General features: G+C 36.0%; 2 protein-coding genes across 4 annotated transcripts in view; one reads left to right on the plus strand and one right to left on the minus strand.

The window, feature by feature from the left end:
- Positions 1-26750, minus strand: part of LOC136847426 (uncharacterized) — a 440119-nt gene that overhangs the window by 164221 nt on the left and 249148 nt on the right. For both annotated transcript variants that reach the window (XM_067119097.1, XM_067119098.1), the window contains exon 3: positions 16607-16746. In XM_067119097.1, coding sequence (XP_066975198.1) covers positions 16607-16746 — 140 coding nt within the window. The remainder of the gene's footprint in view (positions 1-16606; positions 16747-26750) is intronic.
- The window catches only part of LOC136847428 (receptor-binding cancer antigen expressed on SiSo cells), a 797278-nt gene that overhangs the window by 132781 nt on the left and 637747 nt on the right, over positions 1-26750 (plus strand). The window contains exon 2 of one of the 2 annotated variants that reach the window (XM_067119100.1): positions 6713-6746. The exons of the other annotated variant lie outside the window; for it this stretch is intronic. The gene's annotated coding sequence lies outside the window, so the exon portion shown is untranslated. The remainder of the gene's footprint in view (positions 1-6712; positions 6747-26750) is intronic. 2 annotated transcript variants of the gene reach the window in all.

The following is a 26750-nucleotide window of genomic DNA, read 5'->3' on the forward strand; positions in this document are numbered from 1 at the left end:
TTACAAGCGTGTGGTGCCTGTCATGGGTATGACGTCGCAGGCAGTAAGGAAGGTGTGCAATGCGACATCACGCCACAACCTGTGGTAGTAGCATCACCAACAATGGCACAAGTCTTCGATAAAATTTTACTGTGGGTGCCATTTGCCGGGTTGCTCACGGCAAGTTTGCTTCAAAGCAAGTTTTCACGGTTGGTACCCTGACGAAGGACTTGAAGATGGCTGGCATTATCCCAAAGATAACCTCTGAGGCATCGGTGTGGCGGCTTATGCATGGCGTGGGATTCAGCTACAAAACATCTCAGCGGAAGGTTTACCTGATCAAAAAACCTCTTCACGTAGTTTGCCGCAGGATCTTTCCGCTCCGGGCCCTGCACCGCCACCGAGAAGAAGGGAGGGAGGTAGTTTGCGTAGACGAGACTTGGTTCACCATCAGGATGAATCACAGCAGGGAGTGGGTTGGCACCACGCAGGCTACCACCAGTGCCATGCACAGCCGACAGGTACTGCCTGGGGAAGGGGAGCGATTCGTGGTGGTAGCAGCTGGCACAGCCAGCGGTTTCGTTGGAGGTTCATTCCTCTGTTATCCAGCAAAGAATACCAGCGGAGACTACCACGGGGAAATGACAGGCGAGCTGTTCATACACTGGCTGACAATGCAGCTTCTGCTATCGCTACCTGAGCCGTCAGTATTGGTACTTGACAATGCACCATACCATAGTCAGCTTACAGACAAGTCACGACTGTGGCTGTCCTACCTCGGCAACGAAGAAAGCGGTTCTTATCAGCTGGTTGGAGTACCGCAGGTTACCCGTCTCACCTGGTGCCACCCGACCAGAGTTTCTGCTCATAAGCCAGCAGAACCGGCCGAAGCCCCAATACACTGTGGACAATATCATCCGTCAGTGGGGCAACGAGGTCGTCCGCCTGCCACCTGCCCACCCGGAGCTCAATGCCATTGAACAGGTGTGGGCGTGCATGAAGCATCTTGTCCGCTCGTCATTTCATCGATTCACCTGGGTAGACCTGCAGGCCAGACTGGAGGACGCCAGGCTTGCGCAGCCCAAAGCGTGTGAACGGATACTGTCAAATGATTGCGAGACTTTGAGGATTGGTGTTGGTTGTCAGACAACATTCAGGAGTCTGTTGGGCCCTTAATTATCAACTTGGATAGCGATGACGAGGATGCTGAAGACCTGTACTTGAATGATGAAGAGGAATAAAGTTACTGTGGCAATATTTATTTTGTTTTAATTATTTATAGTCTTATGATTGTACAGATATTAAATTGTCTGTTCTATTTTAACTGCATATTTCCTTCAATTTCATTTTAGATGAGATGGGGTTTCAAGCATGCAAAATTAGTGTTAATATTTTTGGAAGGACAATCGAATGGGAGACAGAGGCCTACAAGTAAAGTAATAGAGGGGTCGTAGTGGAATATACAAAGTATGGGGGGTTCAGTATGGGACTGACTATGCATTAAAGGAACAGGTTATGGTGGTTGAGAGCGTAAGAGCCACTATTCTATTTTTTATGCTTATAGCATGTACAGGTCCACAGAAACCTGCACTGTTAGAAATAAAACGTTTTTAATGGATTTTTCAAAGATTAAAAACCTTTTTTGACCCAATACAAAGACCGTAACTGACAGCTAAGAAATTAAAATTATGTCCACAAGTGTACATATCGAAGCTTACCTTTAACAGTGTGAACAAAGTACTTTATAAATCGGTTTAAATGCAACATTAGGTGGAAAAGAACGGGATCCTAGAATTTCAAAATTAAAATCTTTTATCTTATACTTTGTTCACAAATTTACCTTCAACGATCTCCGTAATATCTAAAAAGGCGCATCTCCAATATAAGCCATTATTAATGTTGGAAATGTCAAGCTTTCTACAATAACATCTCATCATTGTTGGAGGTAAAGATTTTTGAAAATGTTTTCAAATTGACCCCGTATGGAAACCTTGATTTTTAATGGTGTATTGTTACAAATTTGTGAGAAAATACGAAGCAACAGACGATGATCTTGGGAAATAATCAGTGGGTTTGGAAACGATTGTACTCGTGAGTATCTGGACGTTACTTTACGCAATAATGAAACTGCAGGATAATAATGGTTTTCAGTAGTTCTAATTGTGTTCGCTTATTCCGTGTCAAAAGATAAGTAAGTTACTCCATGGAACAATATATTACACAATTAATATTCTCATTCGAACACCAACCCCCAACCCTCCTATGTAGATATGAATTATCAAAAAGCCGTGTGTGTGTGTGTGTGAAACAATAATTCAGAGAGACGGACGTAAAGACAGTTTACTGTTATAATTAGCTTAATTATCAATATTAAGCATTAGTGCTCATTTTTGCCAATTAGGTCGGGTTTCCAAACGTCGTCTGCCAAAATGCCAACTTTGTCCGAGTCTTTTGTAATATTTTATGGGCGAAAAACAGCTGGACACGGCAGCTGAAATGCATAGTAGTATTTATTTTATCTATGTTAATTTTGCAATATCAGAGCAGGGTATGAGGCTGCAAACCCCATGCCCTGGTCATTGGGTGATTTTCCCTCCACGTGGAGTGGGGAGAATGCTACTATTTTTCGTTATCAGCATCCCTCATAAGCTCGTCTGGGAACTATGGCATACCTGTCCCTGAGGGGCATTTCCTCTCACAAAGACCCTCACATCCCTTTCAAGGCTTTCAAGGAGCTCTTCTGACCTATGGCACATTATATCTGTAACCCAAACCATTTGGGTTTCCTGAGTCAGCAATTTCCGGGTTGCACCTCGTATTACTTCCGTGGAAGCAGTCCTCAGAAACTTGACTGCCATAACGTAAGTGGTTAAGTTAAGTATAGCATAGTTTAACCAGACCACTGAGCTGATTAACAGCTCACCCAGGGCTGGCCCGAAGGATTGGACTTATTTTACGTGGCTAAGAACCAATTGGTTACCTAGCAACGGGACCTACAGCTTATTGTGGAATCCGAACCATATTATAGCGAGAAATGAATTTCTATCACCAGAAATAAATTCCTCTAATTCTTCACTGGCCGGCCGGAGACTCGAACGCGGGCACAGCAGAGTGCTACCTGAGAACGATACCGACCCGTCCAATGAGGAACCATAAAGTGAATGTTGTCATAGGTGAATATATTATCCTTTGATGACTGTGTTCCTTTGGCTGCCTCATTTTATTTAAGGAACTACGTAAGTGGTTGCTAGTGGCTTTAAGGAAGAGAGGCTTACAGTATCTGTTATCAAGGTGGCCTTTCCTCCCCGGGATAAATTACAGCCATCCACTAGCCGTTCTTATGATTCGGGGTGCGATGCATTAGAATCCTAAGCCGCTGGACTTCTTTGACAGTAGTTTCAAGGTAGTACCGCTTACTACCAAAGGAGGCAGCAGTCAACTGTAAGTACAAACACACACACACACACACACACACACATATATATATATATATATATATATATATATATATATATATATATATATATATATATATATATATATACATATATATACATATATATTATATATATACACACACATCTGTTTGTATGTGTTTTGAGTATACTTTTTATTTATTTACTTATATTTGCAGTCATCAAGCCTGAACCCTAAATCTTTTTTCGTTTTACTCTGTTAGTGACGCGGCATAAAAGTACATTATTGCTAATTCTCGGTGTTGTGTATGCAGAAATTCTATTTGTTTTTTCCAAATTAATTAATAGCAGAAACGCTAATTGAGTTTGAAAATAAAATGCATTCCAGCGTTGGCGGTATGCAATAAGCTGCGAACATCAGCAATATAGATGCAGGTGTATCTCAGCCAGTGGGGAAAAATTCCAGCATCCTTCGTTGTCTTCTTACGTATAAAACAGTAATCATTTTTAGATTAATCAGTTTTGATATGTAGTGATAGTGAGTAATAAACACGAATTTATGTTGACAGTCCATAGTGTGCATTTGTCATCTGTTCTGTTATATTTTTTGTCGGCTTCAGTTTCCCGAAATCCATAACGTTAGATTATATAACATTTTCGGGACTTTGTACGGTTAAAAGCGTAGTTACCACATTTGAAAATGGAGACTTGCAATTTGCACTGGTAACACCCTCAGTATTTTTGTCTTTCATTGCAATGTTTTAATTTCTGTGCTTACAATTTTAAAGTTCTATACGATTCTATATCGTAATTTTATTCACTAATACTTGTAATACGATCATCAGTTTTAGGAAAAAAAAAATAATTCATTATTACGATGCTGTGCATACTTTTATTGCCTTTTGCGGTCAGTTGCGAGCAAAAAATTTGGAGATTTAGGTTTGGAAGCAAAGAGGGGGTAAAGGAGGGTCTCAGTGGGTTTGTTTTGGGAATGTGGGGGGGATGTTTGTTGTGTGTTCTGGGGGAAGAGAGGAATATAAAGGCTGTTGCTTTTTATTCAAACTTCAGTGGGATTTAATTAAGGCCCCAGGTGGACTGACCAGAAGGTAGAACGTCATATTACCTTTTGTATTCTGCAATAATGAAATATTTGACCTCCGCGTCGGCCCCCGCTGATTAGCCTTATCCGCGCTGAAATCAGCCAGATCTCATGGGGGCTCAGTTTGCTTCGTTTTTTTTTTTTTTTTTTTTTTTTTTTTTTTTACTTGTCCTGCGGTTTTAACTCATTCCAGTTAGCGCAAGGGAGTACTTGATGTTAACTTGAATGAAGGACTTTTTTTTACTTATTTTGAAGGTTATTCTAAATTGCTTGCTAGGTAATGGCTACACACAAAAAATAATTATTCTCTCTCTCTCTCTCTCTCTCTCTCTCTCTCTCTCTCTGGTGTTCTCAAGCAGTTCTCTCTCTCTCTCTCTCTCTCTCTCTCTCTCTCTCTCTCTCTCTCTCTCTCTCTCTCTCTCTCTCTCGTTTTATCCATTAAGTAGTAATTGTAAATCATTCTCTCTCTCTCTCTCTCTCTCTCTCTCGTTTTTCCAGTAAGTAGTAATTGTAAATCACTCCCTTTCTGTCTTCACCCCCACCCCGCCCTCTCTCTCTCTCTCTCTCTCTCTCTCTCTCTCTCTCTCTCTCTCTCTCTCTCTCTCTCTCTCTCCTGGAATACAGACAGCATTTCGAAAATTTGTCGGCTATCCATCTATCTCATTAGCCGCATACGCGGATTTTTACCGATGCATTAGAAGCATTTTATCCTATATTTTCATTTTAAAAATGGCAGAATATCCTCCTAATTTCCTTTCACAGCCTAAACTGAAAGGGAAAACTGGATGGTAGCGAAAATGTTTCCATTTCGAGGTTGGTACCCAATGCATAACTCGTATATGGGTTAAACCTTTTACGAAAATTTAAATTAACGAAGACGTGTTATCTTTTGTGTTTGGTACTTTTACTATTTTTCATCAACATCAATAATAATAATAATAATAATAATAATAATAATAATAATAATAATAATAATAATAATAATAATAATAATAATAATAATAGTATGAAGGAGTACGATTTTACCAATTGAAAAAATTATAATGCTAACTTATTTTTAGTATTACTCTTATGTGTGAAGTCAGTAAAATTATGCAGTTTAAAATATACTCAGTAATTCGACATTTATTATTCTATCCTTAGTAGCAATTTTTCTTCATGACACTTTAGGTTGACAGTCAAAATTCTAAGTTAATATTATTTCGGACATCCCTTAAAGTTTTTAGAAAAGAAAAAACGATGTTTACAGCTTGTTTGCGCTCGTGTATAGTGTATTTGGTTACGGTTATTCATCAGTAAAAATTTATATGTAAAAAATTTATATGTAAAAAAAACGATGTTCACGGATTTTTTGCTTTCGTGTATAATGTATTTGGTTGCGGTAATTCATCGATAAAAACTTATACAAAACAAAAGATTTTTACAGCCTTTTTTATTTTCGTATATAGTGTATTCGGTTATGGTAGTCCATCGATAAAGAAATATTTATAAATATATATATATATATATATATATATATATATATATATATATATATATATATATATATATATATATATATATATATACATATATATATATATATATATATATATATATATATATATATATATATATATATGTGTGTGTGTGTTTGTGTGTGTGTACATACTCGCTCGCACACGTTTATGTTCTCGAGTATTCCTGTAATAAAAAAAAAATAAGGGAAAATACATCACAGGAATAACAGGATTTATTTAACAGAGTATTATTTTCTTTTCGTGCTGCACACACCTGGAAATGTCCCGTAGGATTTTCTCAAAGATGTCAGAGGTCTTTTAGGACTCGTCAGTGTCTGATATATTATTCAGAATATGGAAATATTACCAATGGCTTAAACTCGTTTATTTGAGACTAGCTACTTTTTATTTGGGGAAATTCTACAGAAAGGAAATGCTTCATTACTCGAAATTACACACACTCTCTCTCTCTCTCTCTCTCTCTCTCTCTCTCTCTCTCTCTTCTCTCTTCTCTTCTTCTTCTTCTTCTTCTTCTTCTTCTTCTTCTTCTCGCGCTCTGTCTCTACATTTCTTGGTTCGTGTGGCTTAAGTCTTTTTTAATAATATTCCTTGTTAACAAATTCATTTCTTCTTTTGATTGTATTGCTACAAAGCTTGCTTAGAAATTTTTTTAAGAAAAAAATTAACTGAAATCTCTTACTAAATTCTCTCCATTTCAGAGCTTTCATCGTGTATACAGGCTTTTAGTTTAAGGTACGGTAATTATTTTTTCCCGTTTATTAGTTGCTTTCTATTTTTCTTTTACTCATTTTCCTTTCTGCTCTCTACCGGCCTTATTGTGATTCATTTTTCCTTTCACTCATTCATTCACTCTCTCCGTTGAATTTCAGACTACTTTCCGTCAGACCTCGCATTCATAAATACTTAATTTTCCATCGCTGTCGGCTTTCCCTTAACATTTTGATCAAAATTTTAAGGATTGGTATTTACGTACTTACATTTTGCTAGAGTGTTTACTCTGGAATTATTAATGTCATAAGATGATTTACGATATATTGTAGTTTTCATAATATCTTGATGCTAAGCAGATTACTTACTTGTGCTCGCAAGGATCAGTAACTCGCTTCTGAACTCTGAAATATTTTATGGGAACAGTTGCGATACAAATACTAACTATTCTCTCTCACTTTTTAATATAGTTCCATGTCTCGCATCTCTTTATTTGATTATGTAGCACCTGAGGACCATTCTCTCTCTCTCTCTCTCTCTCTCTCTCTCTCTCTCTCTCTCTCTCTCTCCGGTGTACGTAGGATGTATCCACTTATCGTCATGGATAGTGTGTTGATATACAAGTGGATTACCGGTTACCGGTGCTTTGCATATCAAACTCTCAATAAGAAATCACGGAAAATTATAACCGCAATCTTCGTCTTTATACATACCAGGTGTAAATAGGAGGATTGATTGATTGATTGATTATGTCTATTAAAACTGGCGTTACAACATTTAGGTTATTGACGCCGTAACAAATTAAAATAGAAAACTAAAAATAAATAAAGAAGTTTAAAAAGAATTTCATATAAAAATATCTAAAGATGTATATGTATATAATCATATTTGTTCGAATATATTATCAGTACTTACATATACTTTACATGTATATTCTAAATTTGTTGAGGAGGCCCGCCTCCCACATGAAGATTTATAACTGCTTTATATTACAATCCTCACCGAGAAATGTAACTAGAACAGGACAGATGTATAAAAGGCAGAGAATGAAATCATATGTATGAATGTTTATGCAACTGAATAAAACAATGAATACATATAGGTGCGTTGGATAAAGGACAAAGGACAATCAGAATCAAGTATTTTATAAACCCAGTTGTTTGCCTCACGAAAAAGAAGTATAAACATAATATGAATACAAAATGGGGCCAACTATCTGAAGAAGTAAACAGACAAGTAAACATCGTTCCTTGTAATTATTACCGTTCACATGTAAATAAGTACAGTTCCTCGTAATTGATACCAGTCAGATATAAATATAGTTCCTTGTAATTAATACCAGTCGCATATAAATAGACATAGTTCCTTGTAATTAATACCAGTCACATATAAGACAATTTAATCTATCCAGCATTTGTTTCACTTCGTCTCTATTATTCTAAATGCAGAACCGATGTTCAGTAATGTTACACAGACTCTTGGTGCAAACAGTTAGAGAATTAGAAGGAAATTGGTGATAAGGAGAACGCCCTTTCTCTTTTTCAGCAATCGCTATCACTTTGAGCACATCCTCTGTTTCCTAATGTTTCCTCTTCTTCCTCATTTTCCGCTTCCCTTTTCCCTAATCCATGGCTACTTTTTCCAACGCTTATCTTTTTTCACTACTTCCTCGTTTTTTCCGAACCTTGTCCTTTCCAAAACTCCTCTGTACCATGCCAGTGCTGCCGTCAGTTTTCCAACAATTTCTCTCTTTCTTCACCCGCTCTTCCTATCTTTTCCTCTGTTTTTATTAATTTTCTAATATTACTTATCTTTTTCAACAGTTCATCCACATTTTCTGTCTTTTTCATCCAGTTTCAATGCCTCGTTTCTTTGCCAGTAATGTGCAAAAGGTATCTGATTCGCAGAGGGAGAGAGACATTTATTAGGCCTGAGTAAAGCGTACCAGATGTTTTACTGGTATCGTTTTGGGTATGTATCCTCGAGGATAATATCATTATTTTCATTGTGCTAAAAATGACGTTGATGAAAACGATGATGAGGATGAATCGAACGATGATAATTTCACAATTCAGTGCAGTTAACAAACTCGTATACGGAACGATCAGATAGGAATTGTGGAAACCAAGAATAGGTAATATGGAATTAGAAATATAGTCGGGGAATATGCCCCTTTGGTAACTTTATGCTAGAACATACAACCGCTGTGAAGTAACTGATATATTCATTTTGGTTTTCGATGAGAGAACATAATATATATACTTTATTCACTGTCTACCTCGCCGAAGAAAATAGGAGGGCGTGATGGTTTTGCATGTATGTCTGTGTTAAAATATCTTGAAAATAGATCAGTATGATTGACAACATTAATTAGGTGGCCCTCAGCCGATGAGAAGCATATAATAGGTTTCGGTGGAGTTGTGACGATTTGATGCTATCAAAACCAACTCTTGATTATAGGAAAGGTCATTTTTTCGTCTTTGACGGATGAGACCTAGGTGATAAACGATGTATTTTATGTCGTCTCTAAATGTGTTTGGTAATTATGTAGAGTTTTCTGGTCACACTCACAAGTTTTATCAATTGGAATTGCCACAAAAACCTCTGAACTTTATTTTATTGTTAGTTAGTTATAGATCAAGCTAGCCTTGTGCTGACACGGGCTCTTGCGCTAAGGAAGGACGTAATTGTATTTCCGAATATCTTTGGATACGCTTTGCATTGAAGTAATACTACACATTTCGAACCCCATCTGGCGAGAAAAATGAGGTTAGTTCTCAGCTGAAGAACGATCCTTGTGGGTGTAATGGGGTACGTAGAAACCTTGGACCTTTAACCAGAGTGGGTTCGAGTCGTATTTAGGAAGATTTTCGTCGTTATCTCCTTTTTGGATGTGAAGGTACTAGTGGGAAGCTTTACCAGAAACATTACGAAACAGAAATTCAGTACGAAACAGAAATTCAGTAATGTCCGAGACATGAAAGGCATCTTGTGGATTCCGTGTGTCATAAATATCTCGAAAACATTTATAGATGTATGCATCATTTAATGCTGATGAGTTAGCTTTGGGCCAAGAAAAACTTGATTAGGTTAGTAGATGAATCCAGATGGATATGACGATCCCAGATTTTCTTAATACAAGATATTGATGGATTGGCTGTAAACCAAAGAAGAGTTCACATTGTAAAATAGAGCAGATTTTGGAGTGGTTTGTGCATATATATATATATATATATATATATATATATATATATATATATATATATATATATATATATGTATGTGTGTGTGTGTGTGTGTGTGTGTGTGTGTGTGTGTCTGTGTGTTTTTATATATATATATATATATATATATATATATATATATATATATATATATATATATATATATATATATATATATAAATATATATATATTTTATATATATATATATATATATATATATATATATATATATATATATATATATATATATATATATATATATATATATATATATATTATATATATATATATATATATATATATATATATATACTACAGACGTCCATCCAATTCGCTCTACGTAGGAATTAATATATTTTCATATATGTTATCCGAAGGGGAATTTTTAAGTTGATAATAAGTTCGTCATCTCGCGGGCTCGAACCACGGAAGACAAGAACTCAGGACTACAGTGACGCGCATTTAGCCACACGGGCAACAAGTTGTTGGCCGTGTGGTCCAGAGCTCTTGTCTTCCGTGGTTCGAGCCCACGAGACGACGAACTTATTATCAACTAAAAAATTCCCCTTCGGGTAACATATATGAAAATAAATTATTTCCGAGGTAGAGCGAATTGGATATTAAAGGATGTCTGTAGCTTAATGCTTGTATATAAACCACGGTGATATGATAAAATTCACAAACACACAGATATATATATATATATATATATATATATATATATATATATATATATATATATATATATATATATATATATATATATATATATATATATATATATATATATATATATATATATATATATATATAAAACATGGACATGGCAGTAGTTTGGTTTTGAGAAAATAAATTGCTTTGGCCTTTGCCGTCTGGTTTTTCATTTAGCAGGCGAGATTTCCTCAGACTTGATCAGTCGATCTCCTTGATTTACTAAGTTTAGGTTCGTTCTTTCAGGTAGCTTTAAATACAATTCTTTGAATTAAGTGTAAATCTTTCATGTTAGTATTAACTGAAATGAGTTCTAAGTAACACCTGGCGCGTCTTAAGTAATAGAGCAGCCCTTGATTGCCTCGTTAATTTTGCTCGTGGAGTTCCTGTAATTTTCACCTGGTTTCTTCTCCGTCGCTGAAGTAGTTGATAATTCACCTAACTATTTTTTCAAAGCAGTTTCGATCCTCCGACCTTGACGTTTGTTGTTTAATTGGTCGACTGAATTTCGAAGGCTCGTCCGCTCTCCTCTGTGTAAATTATTCTTGGAACCCGTTATCATTCTGGAGTGCTTAATTGTTTTCAGTTATTCATGATGACTTTTCAAAGTACGTGATTTAGTCCGTGCGCGTGTGTATATATTGGTACGCGTTATATATTTCATATGACCATTAGCATTCTGTACATGATAGCGTATTCCGGCCAGAGCTAGATTTTTAAAGATATAGTTATTTTTATTCAGTGTCGTGTACCCCATTACCGTTCCTTAGATAGCTTTCTCTTCGCGATCATGTGCGTACATACCCTCTTTGCGAGGATATGGGAGTCAACGCGGAATGGTATTGTGCATTGTGGGAGGGTTTGAGGGTCAGAAAAATGGTTATACTGATTCAGGATGGAAGCTATGTAGTATCGTAAATACGTACGTCGGAACGGAGATTACCATGTTATATTGATCTGAAAAGAAGATAAGTGAGGTGGGAAGGAAGATAAGGCAATTGGGAGGGAGGACATGGGAAAATTTCGTGAATGGAGACCAGTAGGTCAGGTGGAGGTAAAAAAGTATGTCAGGGGTGGGTCTGGTGGCGATTAGGCTTTTTATTTCGTTAGGAAGGGAAGGCCTCTTCTTGCAAAACAGGCAAAAGCAGCCACTTTTTCCCGGGATCTTCTAGTATCCTGTCGCCAAACCGTACATCAAGTAACCAATATTGGCGGTAACACAAGTCAAGTCTGTTCGTACTCGTGTGACACAACCAAAGTTTAGATGAGTAGAAATTTCGTGTGGAGTACCCTGAAGAGCACCATATTCATAACTGTTCTCTCAAATCAGGATAGCTTAACTCTGGATGCAGTATTTTTGAACTTAAGCTGTCTATAATTTTTTTTATGTTGCTTTATCATTAAACATGTTTACAGTAAATACAGTTGCTCTGTATCGTCTTCGTCATATCCTTCAGTTATTGTTTTTACATAATTATCATCTTATCACCACATTGCTGTTTAATTAGTGTTTCATAAAGACTGCTACATCAGATCCTCCACCGAAAACGTATATAACCGTAACACAAGCGAAAACTTTCTGTTGTTTAACTTCAAGATTTAGTAAATATGTGAACATTTATATAGTGCTGGAATGTTTCCTTGCATTGCCGCTACCTCCAGGCCGCCCTTTGACAAGGCACAACCTGTGAGCCTCCCTTGTTTGGGATGCAGGTCCACTGCCTTGTAGATGCCCGTTCGGTCTTACCTTTACTTTTGACTTGTTGACTGACGACAGTATACAGAAATCAGTCAGTTATTCGAAGTCTGATGAGCCCTTTTTCAATAGAAAACATTCAACTGTGGAAGTTTTATAGGACAGAGAATACTTCTAATTCTGCCTCAGGATTAACTTCAGTGTCTCCACTCTTTAGACGTCCTGAATTTTCTTGCTGCTGAATGAGGCCTAAACTAAAGAGGGACTGGGTAATCTATAGATACCGTGGATATTCTTAGAGCTTGCCAGGTGGCATGCACGCCAAAGGTTTCAGCGTCCTGGTTGTTAGTTTGGAAGAGGGACAATATAAACCATTCGAATTTAATGAGGTGAAAAAGTGGTGCCTACACCATGGGGCCATTCAGTACTTAACTTCTCTGTAAGAGATAATCAAGTAATTATTTTTAGTAGAAGCTGTAGAATATTACTCATAGAAAAGAGTTAGATGACAGGTAACTCGAGTTTTAAAAATACAACTTTGTTGGATCAATTTATTCTACTGTTAAAAATTAGTGTTGCAGTTAGCTAGGTTATCGCACCTGTGAGGTATCCTTGATTATAACCCAGGGGAAATGCGCACTCCCTCGTCTTGGCATCAGCAAATAACACTGGACTGTAATTTGGGTGGTTGTCTTGAATCAAACATGAAGTCCTTCGACAACTTCGAAAAAGCTTGATGAAAAAGTAATCGAACTGCTATCTTATGGACGGCAACAAATTGATTAAGAGGGTTTATTGTCTTATCTCTTCGATTCAGGCGGTATCTGCTAAATTAAAGAAGCTCATGTGATTACTTGTACCTGTCCAGTAGCAGAAGTTAGAAGAATAGTAAATATTTGTATTTTTACAATAGCTCTTAACCATACGCGCCACACATTCACACGCACACAAACACACACACACACACACATATATATATATATATATATATATATATATATATATATCTATATAATATATGTATAATATGTATCTGTGTGTTTGTATAATATGAGTGTGGTTAAGATTATTTGCCTTGTTTTATAAGCGGAAACATTTTTAGTTCTGCAGTTGTACAAATCCTCATACAGTCCTCGTAAATTTATGTTCCTTGTCAATTACCTTGATTCTTTCGTGATGTCTTCCACTGAAGGAATCTCATTCCTAATCATAAAACAATACCCATTGTTGCTGCTTTCTTCAGTGTATGAACGAAACGATGGATTAAGTATAGTTATGAACGTGTATCATCTACTAACTTTAAAATTCATCGTCATTCCAGTCACGTAATTATATATATACATACATACATATATATATATATGTGTGTGTGTGTGTATACATATTATATATACACACATACATATACATATATATATATATATATATATATATATATATATATATATATATATATATATATATATATATATATGTATATATATATATATAAATAAAGATAAAATCCTTAGGGACAAAGGAAAAGTGGTCAAACACTGGAGTGTTTAGTACTAGCTCCTGGGGGGGATCAAATGTTGAGGTGCATTTCGATCTGACTGAAATTTCAGGCCGTAATGACTGATTACTTTTGTTGACTGTAACATATATATAAAGATAAAATCCACGAAGGAAAGGGAAACACTGGAGTGCTGCGAGGCCTTTCGACTGTCTGTCGTCCTTTACATAGCAGACTGAAGAAATATAAAAGTAAGTTTACAAAGAAAGCTCATATAAATGACAGATGGGGATTACAAAGGAAAAAATATGTACCTGGAATCCAACACAATTGAAGAATTAGTAGAACTGCCAAAACAGGGTTAAATATTTAAAGAGGTTTTACAAAGGATTAGGATCAACCGTTCAGAAGCAGGAACAGGACAATTAAAAGATTATACAAGACAAGAGGGTGACTGACCACCAAAAATATTATTACAACCAAATAATTCTCTCTTTTTTTTGTCAACAATAACAATTTTTGCAAGATGAACATTTTTACAAATAAACAATTATATTAAACATACGAATACATAGAAAGTATATATAAGGTAGCTAAATTGTAATGAAGTCAGTGATTTTATCCTTTAGGTCATTCTTGAACATTTTTCTAATACAGGGGTCCAAACAATGCATACCAGGGCTACGGTTCTCCGATTCTCACGTATATAGTTGTCTAGATTTAGTTGATAAATTAAACAAAATCACTTTTTGTCCCACTGAGAGATTCGTTAGTTTTGATGTTTGTTCTCTTTTTACTCAAGTCCCTATAGATTCTGTTTTAGAGTATCTTAGTAATGAACTAATCCATCATGAATTACCTCTACTTGTAAGTCGTATTATTTCAGTCACTAGGTTGTGCATTTGTGATTGTAAGTTTATATTCAATGGTGAATTTTACCATCAAATATTTGGTATGGCAATGGGCAACCCTTTATCCCCACTCCTCTCAAGCTTGTAAATGGAATTCTTGGAAAAACGATATTTACCTAATATCATTTATACTCCTTTAAAGTGGTATAGATATGTTAACGATATTTTAGCTGTTTTGCCTGCTGGTATTGATGTAAATGATTTACTGTCTAATTTGAATAACCAGGTACCATCCATTAAGTTTACTTTAGAATTAGAAAAAGACAATTGCCTCCCCATCTTAGATGTTTTAATACATAGAGAACCATTTCGATGCAAATTCAGTATTTATAGGAAACCAACCAACAACTTAACTTACGCCCATTTTTATTCAGGCCTTCAACTTAACATCAAAATATCAATTTTTTCTTCTATGTTTTTACGAGCTTTGCGCATTGTCAATCCCCAAAATCAAGAAACTGAATACATAAGAAAAATAGGGACAGATTATGTTATCCTTTACATATACTAGATATTTGTTATAATAAAGCCCACAAAAAGATTTATAATGAAAGTAACATGGAGAAAGAAACCCCTAAGAACATTCTTACCTTGCCTTATTTTAGTGGTTTTGAAAACATAAAATCATTGTTAAAATCTTTTAATGTCAACCTCGTTTTTTCCTATATTAACACACTAAAAGGAATGTTAATAAAAAATAGCCCTAAAGAAAACAACAACATATAATACATAAAATTCCATGTTTGGACTGCCCCTCTTTTTATATTGGCCAATCCAGCAAAGATATATATGTACGTATTAAACAACATAAGTATTCAGTCAAAACTGGGCAAACATCCAATGCTATGTTCATTCATGTAAGTGAAAACTCTCTTAGGATAAATTGGACTGAAAGTTCAGTGGTTGCCAGATCGAAAGATTTCTCTTCAAGAAATCTTTTGGAGTCCGTTATTATCCAGTTTACTTCCAGCTGTAATTTTAACTTTAGCCCTGGCATGCATTATTTGGGCCCCTGTGTTAGAAAAATGTTCAAGAATGACCTAAAGGATAAAATCACTGACTTAATTACAAATTCGCTACCTTATATATATTTTCTGTTTTCGTATGTTTAATATAATTTTTTATTTGTAAAAAATGTTCATCTTGCAAAAATTGTTATTGTTTACAAAAAAAAGATAATTATTTTGTTGTACTAATATTTTTTGGTGGTCAGTCACCCCCTTGTATAATCATTTAATTGTCCTGTCCCTGCTTCTGAACGGTTGATCCTAATGTTTTGTAAAGCCTCTTAAATATTTAACTCTGTTTTGGTTGTTCTACTAATTCTTCAATTGTGTTGGATTCCAGGTACATATTTTTTCCTTTGTAATCCCCATTTGTCATATATATGAGCTTTCTTTGTAAACTTACTCTTTATATTTCTTCAGTCTGCTAAGTAAAGGACGACAGGCAGTCGAAAGGCCTCGCAGCACTCCAGTGTTTCCCTTTCCTTCGTGGATTTTATCTTTATATATATATCCAACACGTTCCATATTTCCGTGAATCAGTTATATATATATATATATATATATATATATATATATATATATATGTGTGTGTGTGTGTGTGTGTGTGTGTGTGTATATATATATATATGTCTTTGAATATTTTCACCCATAATATTTTGTTTGTATTTATGCCCAAGACGTCATCATATTTGCTGAAAATTTTATATTTGTAGTAGTGGAAATTGCAATTATTTTCATGACTGTTAGTCTTTTGTTATTATTGTTTTGGTTATGGGTTCTGTTGCATTGCACTACTGCTAAAAAATAACCTGTATCTCAAACATCTGAAAAGTACTTACCCTGAAGTTGCCAAGGTTGTCGACGACACAAGAGAGCCTGGCCTCACGACCAGCTGCTACCGTCACATTATCGATAGGATCCCCGAATTCTGGCTCGGCCTTCGTGCCGAGTATTCCGTGGATCTCGTTGTCGAGTGCGGCTGTAAGGGAAAGAAAACGAAAAACTCAGCAAGTTTTAATTTTAGTCGGTCTAGCTATGAATATACCAGCATGATCATTGGCTCTAACGCCGAGTGACACAAAGGCCCCAATGAAATTCCGCCACTTATTGTCAACCTTCCGACTGGCAGTTTTCATCTGAGTCGTTCTGGGTCTTCCAGCTCTTTTGGTGCCCACAGGAGCCTAGCTGCCACCATCATGTACTGCTCTCCCAGGGGCTGTGCGAAGATGCTTGCCCAAACCATCCCCATCTTCCTTTTATTATTATCTCATCTACTTATTGAACTTCCGTAATTTCCCTACGGTATTGTTCGTAAATCTATCCTGCCATCTAACTATGAATACTCTTACGAAAGTTTAGTCTCAAACTGACAAATTTTTTTAGATACAGTTTCATTGTCGCACCGTGATTCATGTCCATATAATAATACTGCTCGTACTGGACCAATGTATGATCTTACTTTCGTATGCATTCATTTCGTTTGAGTTCCAAATCTTACTCAGCCTGCCCATTGTTTGATTTGCCTGTTTTAATCTTTCACGAAATTCCAACCTAAAAGAACCCGTATTGGATATCGCTATTCCTGAATAGTTGAAAGATTCTACGTCATTAATACCTTCTTCATCTAAAGTTATTTTATCCTTTTTGTACATATTCTGTTCTCGTTACTTCTGTTTTCCTTAGTGAGTCGTATCTATACATATCTGGCGCATTCTATTACGGAAACTTTATAAATCTTGTGGTGTTTTGTTAATTGAAACAGCGCCATCTGCACATTCCAGATCTGTCAGTTTTCCATCGTTACTCTGACCAAAATCTTCTCTACCATCTCCAGCCATTTTTATCATTATAAAATATATATATATATGCGAAGGATTAAAGAGCAAAAGTGAAATAACATTCCCTGGTAGTACTCCAATATTTAAGTGCGGATTCGGTTGACAAGAACCCACCAACATTCATTTTCTATATACTTCGTTCGTTGATAATTACCGCTAGTTTTATGGGCTTCACGTGAATGCCGTAGTGACGCAAGACCTTCCATAATATTAGTTTGTGGACTTTGCCAAATGCCTCCTCTTAATAAAAATAAAAGCTATCAGAAGTTTGTTTTTAAATTCGTTACATTTTTAAACAGTATACCTTAACACAAATATCTGATCTACCCATCTCCTGCCTTTTCCAAAACCAGTTTGTTCGTCCCTATGCTCTTTATCAGTTGCTTTCCACAGCCTATTGAGAATAAGCATGCTGGATATTTTCATTACAACCTACGTAAGTGCTATCACCTTAGTCATCACATTCATTGAGATCACTTTCTTTGGTACCTATTACCAATCGTCAGGCTTTTATTTCTTCATTCCACATTCTGCAAAACAATCTAGTTACCATAATTGGTGTCATTTCACTTTTCAGCTAAAATTATATCTCCTGTGATTTTATCATAACCATGTGTTTTCATTACTTAACTAACGATTCTATTTCAGAAGCCTGTAATTTATTCACTAGGCCAAGATTATGTACGTGTGAAGGCTTCCGAATGCATATCTAAGAACTCAAAATAAAAATTCCATCGCCATTCCTGTCATGAATTATATATATATATATATATATATATATATATATATATATATATATATATATATATATATATATATATATATATATATATATATATATATATATATATATATATATAGAATATTACAAATTAAGGAGATTTAAAATTCATACTGTACTGGGAAATGAAATTGCTCAAGTAAAGAAGGCATTAATGGATATTTGATATTTAGTTTTGAAAAACATGTAAAATTTTAGTTAATTTATCGGCGATATCGTTCCGAAGGGAAAACATAGAGTGTGAAGTAATGATGGATTATGTGAAGTTAGTTTAGATAGAATGTGTTTTCTCTTTTTTTTATCATTAAAGGTTGTGATTGTTAAAAAAGAGATGCTGAATCAAGCAATCTGAGCACAGTAAAACTTATTATTTGTAAAATTCTTTATATTTTTCGACAGCTAGTTTTTCTGGAACTATTTACTATATTGAAGTGGAATGAGGATGAAATGAATTCTGATGATTAATAGTACCCTTATGTTTTGCTGTACGTAGTTAATTTTGTAAGAGAAGCGTGCTATGATTTTGCACATTAAGAAATAAATTGAAAACTTAGAGGTTTTAATTCATACATGAGATCTTGTTTTTTGGGGGAGGGGGGGAATTTCTTTTAAAGGGAAAGACTTTTATCAATTTTCTTTTTCATTGTAGCGGAGCTTCACTTGGCTAGGAATATCATTCAGGACTCTGCAACATGTAAAAAATAAAATAAAATAAAGTAAAATCAACTGCAGGAAACCCTCTTTTATACAAGGGAGAACCGAGCGTGGCAAATTCCCGAACGGAATCTGACTGAAGAAAATATGAAATAAGGAACTCAAGATTCCCATAACGGATGGCTGCAAATCTCACACGCTAACCCTGTTGACTCCAGGGCTCCATTGTGAATTATTGCCGCACACCCAACACCCTTCTATGTCTCCTTGTTTTGCACTGTTTCAATGAGGCCATTTTATGGATCTACAAGCAGAGCTCCCTACATATCCTCTTGGGTCTCCCTTTCCCTCCATATCTTCCTGGGTGTACCTTTCCCTCCATAACCTCATGAGTCTACCTTCCCCTCCATATCCTCCTGGGTCTACCTTTCCATCCATATCCTCTTGGGTTCCCTCCATATCCTTCTGGGTCTACTTTTCCCTCCATATACCCTCCAGGATCTACTTTCACCGGCATATCCCCCTGGGTCTACTATTCCCTCCATATCCTCCTAGATCTACCTTCCCTCCATATCCTCTTGGGTTCCCTCCATATCCTCCTGGGTCTACCTTCCCTCCATATCCTCTTGGGTTCCCTCCATATCCTCCTGGGTCTACCTTCCCTCCATATCCTCTTGGGTTCCCTCCATATCCTCCTGGGTCTACTTTTCCCTCCATATATCCTCCTGGATCTACTTTCACCGCCATATTCCCCTGGGTCTACCTTCCCCCTCCATATCCTCCTGGGTCTACCTTCCCCTTCATATCCTCCTGGGTCTATCTTTCCCTCCATATCCACCTAAGTCTATCTTTCCCTCCATATCCTCATGGAGGTGTTTTCTCGGCTTCCTCCTGTTTTCCAATTGTGTTATCCTGTTTTCTTGGCGCTCCACAAGTCTGCCGAACGAGGCCTAGTTATGTTATAACCTATTAAATTTGAGACCAGGGGTTGATTTCTCATATCTACATCAAGCTAACACAAGGGCAGCTGAGTTTTGATTGGACGATGATCAGATTTGTAGCACTGCAGTTCCAGACTAGATACTGTCCGGTAGAGCTCCTTGTCCTCTCGCCGAGCTAATATCAATTTGCCACGAAGAGGAGGCTTGTCATCTCTCTCAGCACGTCCCAGTTACTAAATGGTATCAAGACGCGGGAGCCTTTTTTTTTTTTTTTGGCAGAAGTTTTTTGAAAAACATTTCATTAACAGTCGCGTATTGGATGATAGAACGAAGAAGAGTTGGCTTCACCCGTAATAACATTCATCCTATAAACTATTATCTCGGTCGGTTATTGGATATGAAGAACGGAAGAGCCTCTTGATAATGGGCCCCGCAATTCAATCTAATTCGTCTGTATCAAAATACCTTTACAGTGTATAACGATTACGGAATAAAAAGAAAAATAAGACGCGATGAGATGTACTTGCCGATCGCTTGTAAGTCTTCCTCTTAACAAGAATATCCGTCGATGATGGAACTTGGTTAACGTACGGATTAATGAACGAGTGAGATTCTACAAATGTTTCTTGTTATCTGATTAATTTTCTCTGTAAAATTATTGCTAATTAAGAAAGCTCTAACTTGTAGGTTATGTGATGAAGTAGACAGACCTAAGCAGCCTTAATTAAGTTCCATAACTGCCAAAATGAAAAATGGTTTTGGATTTCAGTTTCTGGGTGAAGATGAAGCCTGGCCGCACAGAGGAATGTACTGAATTCCTTATTATGAAGATGAATAATTATGAAGGACCAATCTGATCAGTTGGCAACGTCAAAGGCTCCATTTAGAGTGTATTCTAACGCAAGGGGTCCAAGCAAATACAATTAGGCTACATGAGATTTTCTTCGTTCTAGTGGTTAGATATACAAATAAAGATTTTATGATTCTTTTTTATGTCTTACACCGACCTGTTTAGTTCTTAATATTTCTAGAGACGGTAACAGGATATTAGATAAGAGATTACTGCTGAGGAAGTTTCCCCTATCTTGATCCATTGTATCGCCTTTTTTTCCAAGCTTTCATAGAGATTAATGACTTCGGAAAGGTACCTATTTATCAAACAGCTAGATTCATCATTATTATTATTATTATTATTATTATTATTATTATTATTATTATTATTATTATTATTATTATTATTATTATTATTATTATTATAAACCACAGACCAAGCAACCAGTACGAAGGAAAAACCACATAGGGAAGCATTTCGTAAAGAAAAGAAATGGTTTTATTTTTTTTTTATTATTACTGGTATTTTCATTTCTGTTTCATTAGTAATACTACTATTGTTATTTGTAGTGTGTCTGTCCCGTGGAAAACTATGGCAGAATTTCTGTAATTCTGGTATTGTATTGCACTTATAATATTTCAAGTGCATCATGTTGCTCAGCATTTTCGTGTTTAAGGATTTGTGACAGTTAAACGTTAAATTCATGACTTGCAGACTATCTGTGTTATATATAGAAAGAAAATGTATGATGCACATTGCTATTTTCATATTAGATTGACTGTTAAAAATTATCAATCTTTTATATGGAACAGGCCTAAAAGAAACCACCACTGGCAAAGCCATTTTGTAAGTGATAAGAGACCAAATCTCAAAAGAGACGACACGGAATAAGAACGAATAGATAAATGTGAGTCACTTTAGATTAATTGCTTTTAGATACTTTAAGTATCTTCATGTATTCTTTCAGAGCAATGACATTTCAGATCTCTATTAACTCGGCATACCGCACTGACACATTTTCTGATTCTTACTCTGCGCTTGTCTAGCAGGCAAGCAAATTCCGAACGAACAGCATTGACGTCAAGATAAGGTAGGATTTTATTTTTAATGTCAAAATATATAGTAAGGGTAAAATGACGAATACACCTTTAGTAATAAAAACGAGGTCGTTTTCATGAATAGATAACAAGTATATTTTGATGGATATGAATGAGATCAGTTACATAAGCTCCAAGCTACTTTCTGAAGTGAGGAATATACTTTAAAATATTGGAAGGGATTGCAACTTGAGAGGCAACTACTGCTTTTTAAGAAAGAAGGAAATATTATATTTTCAGAATGTGCAAGAAGCAGGAATAAAAAAAAAGGGGGTAACAGGTTCTAGAAAAGAATATAATCAACAGTATTAAAAAAGAAATTAGGCAATGATTATTAAATTAAACAAGTAAAAATTAGGCTACGCCGAGGTTTCTTCGGCGCAATCGAGTTTTCTGTACAGCGCATAATGCTGTATGAAACTCGCAGCCGCGGCCCATGAAACTTTCAGCCACAGCCAGGCGGTGGCCTGTGTTGTTGGCACCTATGACGTTGCCAGACGCACAATCATGCTAACTTTAACCTTAAATAAAATAAAAACTCCTGATGCTAGAGAGCTACAATTTGGTATGTTTGATGATTGGAGGGTGGATGATCAACATACCAATTTCCAGCCCTCTATCCTCAGTAGTTTTTAAGATCTGAGGGCGGATAGAAAAAGTGCAGACTGATAGACAAATAGCCATCTCAACAGCTTCATTTTGCAGAAACTAAAAAAGTAAGGAAGGAAAGTAAATAAAAAAGACAAGTTTAAAGTCATAAAACAGTGAGACAAGCTCAAGTTAATAAAATAACGTACACAAAGAAATAGGCAACGATCATATATCAAGATACAGATAGCAGCGAGTACATTTTTCCCCACGATAACGAAAAAATGAGAAGAATATGGACAGACCCATAAGAAACTAATAGGCTCGCCTTTAGAGAAGTGAAAGATTATAGGACCGCGTAAACGGATGCAGAGGGAGAATACAAAGGCTTCACAATAGAGGGATTGTACGAGCTGCGAGTCTTCGAATCCAAGGACAAGAGTGTATTGCCGCAAAGTGAATTTTTTATGTATTTTCTGTTGTCTATAATTATAGTAAAATGAAGTATAAATACCAAATGAAGGCACACTGAGAAAGCCATTTAATCTTAGGAGAGTTGCCAGATATCCCTGTTCATTTCAATACTGTGAATGATTCCAATTTCACCTTTTGTACGAAAAGAAAAAATACGGTCTAGCTGTCCGTCACGCCCGCTTATTCCCGGTGACAACTGCATTATTAAATTGCCAGGCTTTGTTCCCATTTTGGTTTTGATATGAGCCAGAGTATTGATTAAGACTGGCCATTTGTTTTTCAATTTGTAACAAGTTGTGTTATTTTCATATCTAGGTGCACTGGTTACAAGAACTGCCTCTCCAACGAGAATCCGGAGACCGATTCCGGACTGATAAATCCGTTGATAAATCCATTGTACCATTATTGGCCTAAGTAGTGAATTTTGTACTCGTTTACTAGTAGACTTGGGTGGGTCGTACCCACAACATGTTGATAGCAAGATCAGCCCAAAAGACCAGCTGGAAGGTCAACAATTTCTGGAGTCACCTCCTTGAAGGGGTGTATATGTATAGTTGGCTATACTTACATACACACACACATATATATGTATGTATATATATATATATACACATATACATGCATACATACATATACAGACAGACAGACAAACATAAGAGCACGTAAACACAAATTTAACACATATGTATATATGTATATATATATGTGTGTATATATATATATATATATATATATATATATATATATATATATATATATATATATATAGAGAGAGAGAGAGAGAGAGAGAGAGAGAGAGAGAGAGAGAGAGAGAGAGAGAGAGAGAGAGAGACTTAGATATTGGAAAAGTAGATGTATATTCCAATAATTATGTAAGTTTTAAGGTTTAGAGCAGTAGGACTGGATGGATATGTTGTGCAAGTCACGTACAGGTATTTCCCAAATACCGCTAAGTATCCTTTTACTTGGGGTGACCTTTCCTGTTTTAATGACTGTTGAAAGTTCGTAAAGCATTTTCTACCACAAATTAGCTTTATCTAAACAATTACAACATCTGAAAAACTCGAGATTCCAATTTCTTCACTGGATGAGAAACGTGACCGTTACGATTTATTATTTACCAGCCGCATCGGATTTCTTAACACCGATAAAAATCGGATGTGGAATCTTCTCCATTTTATCAGGAATATCGAACGAAATCCCCCCTCTCCCCCCACTCCCCCGCGAAGTAATCTTTAGCACTATTAAATTCTGCGAATATTCAGGCTGGAGTGAACAGTTCTTAAAAAGGGCACAGAGAATTTCTCGAAAGGTTAAGCAGGTTAGTACTCGGCGGAATGTCGGAAAAAGTTCAAAGATCCTCCAAGGGCTGGGTTGACTGACTGATTTGCGGCGGTCCGATAGCGTCACATTAACTGTGGTCATTCAGGTCAACTAGAAAATTGTATAATAAGGAAGCGTACGACTTGAAGCTGTACTGTGCCTGTCAAACAGGAAATAAATGGCATACAGTATCAAGAAGAATAGAAGAAAACTTCTCGGGATTTCAAATCCTCTTGTGAAAGCCGGTTGGTGTAGACATTAATTTTGTAAAGCGGATATTTTTTCTTGAATGCCAGATGATAGAAATAATGATGAATGGCACATCAGTGGTATTCGTAAATCGGGATTTGATTAGCAATAATCATAACCAATTCTAGGGCTCTTTGACTTAGTAACTAACTGTCTTTCCCTTTGTTGCTAAGCTTCAAAACTCTATCGGTCTTTCAGTTGCCCGCTTGCCTGATTCTTCTTGCTTGTTCCTATCAGACTTGCACTAGATGAAGACATTTGGTTGCCCGTTCCGTCTGTCTTTGCAGTAAAAGCAGTCGGCTCTACTCACAGGCTTTTGCTGAAGGGCCCTTCCTTCTCTCCTGTCGGGCCTTCCTCTCCCTAACTTTGCCATCCTTTACCTTCACCCGTTGGTTTCTTGCTTTTTCTCATCACAGGAATTTTCTTGCAGCCGTCTATATGTAAAGTGTCGGAAATGATGGAGTTCCCAGTTTAACGAAATCCTCACATAAGTAGTAAGGCATCAAAACACTCATTAAATGTATTAGTGAGTCCTTTTGTAAAAATAAAGTTGATAAAGTTTGCTCTTGGTTTCTTTGCGGTAATTTAAAATGCAAACGTTACAGTGTAGTGCTGAGAAATTTATGCTCTCTCTCTTGTTTGAATAGTTAGACTTTCGTTTCAACAACAAAAGATCCCAGGTTTGATTTCTGAACTAGCTAGAACGCATTAAGCGCGTTCCGTTTAAGCAGTGAATTTGTAACCGATAGTTAGTAGACTGTGGCGAGTCGCAATTAGTGTGCAGACGAGCATGGAGGTAGCTGACTCATCTTTCATGTGTGTGTATATGTTATATATATATATATATATATATATATATATATGTATATTTAGTATATATATATATATATATATATATATATATATATATATATATATATATATATATATATATATATATATATATATATATATATAGTATCAGGTAAGCAGGAATTAAGATCAAAAATATAGAGATTACGCTTCTCTGTAGAATAGTAGAAGCAAAACCCCAATAAAAAGAAAATTATTCGAAATCACAAATGGAGAAGAGTCCTCAAGAGTAAGGAGGAAGGATCAGTCGGAGGACTCCATTAAAATATAGGACTTGAGTTGCACGCATTAGAATTGATTATAAAACAACTTTTATGGTTGATACATTTCACGGCAGTTGACTGCAGATTTTTTCTTAAAGAAAATAAATTCATTATCGTAAAATAAGTGGATGTACATTATGCTAACGTATACCCGACTCATAATTTGATTTTTTGTTTCTGTGACCGAATCATTTTTGCTTAATTATTCCATCACAGATTTTGCCTGTTTTTCTGACCTAGTTAGTGATGATAGCCTGCTGTTTTTGCGCAATGTTTATGTTAAATTATAACATTTTTATTTTCTAAAGGGCATCGATTCACAAAAATGTTTTTCAGATATAAACACCTAATATATTATTTCCTTACGTATTAATATTACTGGAAAAAATTTAATCGCATAATGCTATTCCGTTCTTTATTTTTGGCTTGTAACCCATAACCATGTTTATTAGACTGCCCAAGGTTGCTATGAGATTCAGGGCCATTTCATATTTTACAAGATAGATATGTTTACCTTATGCCCCGTCCTCGCCCTTTCCCCCGCCTTGGGACCGGCTTGAGTAGGCCTACATAAACTCCCATAGCTGAAGAAATCGTACAAGGATCAATCTCATCAGTACACACTTACGAAATCCACCAGCTGGCCGACCTTCAAAACTATGCGACTTGAATGTCTTCGTTTGGCCCCTCAGAGCGACAAAGGTATCGAGCTATGTGCTAGTCTGAAATGCTACGGAAGTTGCATTGCTTGCTGCTACGTGACTGACAGCCATCAACGCAACTTTCCGAAGTGCTTCAAACTTTGAAGGTTTTCGCTGTGGTCTGGCGATGGCATTTAACAAGAGACTGGAACGGTAGCATTATTATTTTTTTTTCTGGTTTTGTTTCTTGTTTCACGTGGCTATACTTTTCTCCCTTTGCCTCTCATTCACACGTGGACATTCTCTTCAGTGGAATTTTGGTTTTTTCGTAAAAATAGGATTATTTTATCCCCCAATGGTTCCTGAACTATTTAAAAGCCATAGAAAATAACGAGACTCCTAAAGTGTTTACTTGGGAATACGTGTACGAAAATATTTGGAAAAATACAG

This window comes from Macrobrachium rosenbergii, chromosome 16, assembly GCF_040412425.1.
Source record: "Macrobrachium rosenbergii isolate ZJJX-2024 chromosome 16, ASM4041242v1, whole genome shotgun sequence".
Classification (NCBI taxonomy): domain Eukaryota; kingdom Metazoa; phylum Arthropoda; class Malacostraca; order Decapoda; family Palaemonidae; genus Macrobrachium; species Macrobrachium rosenbergii.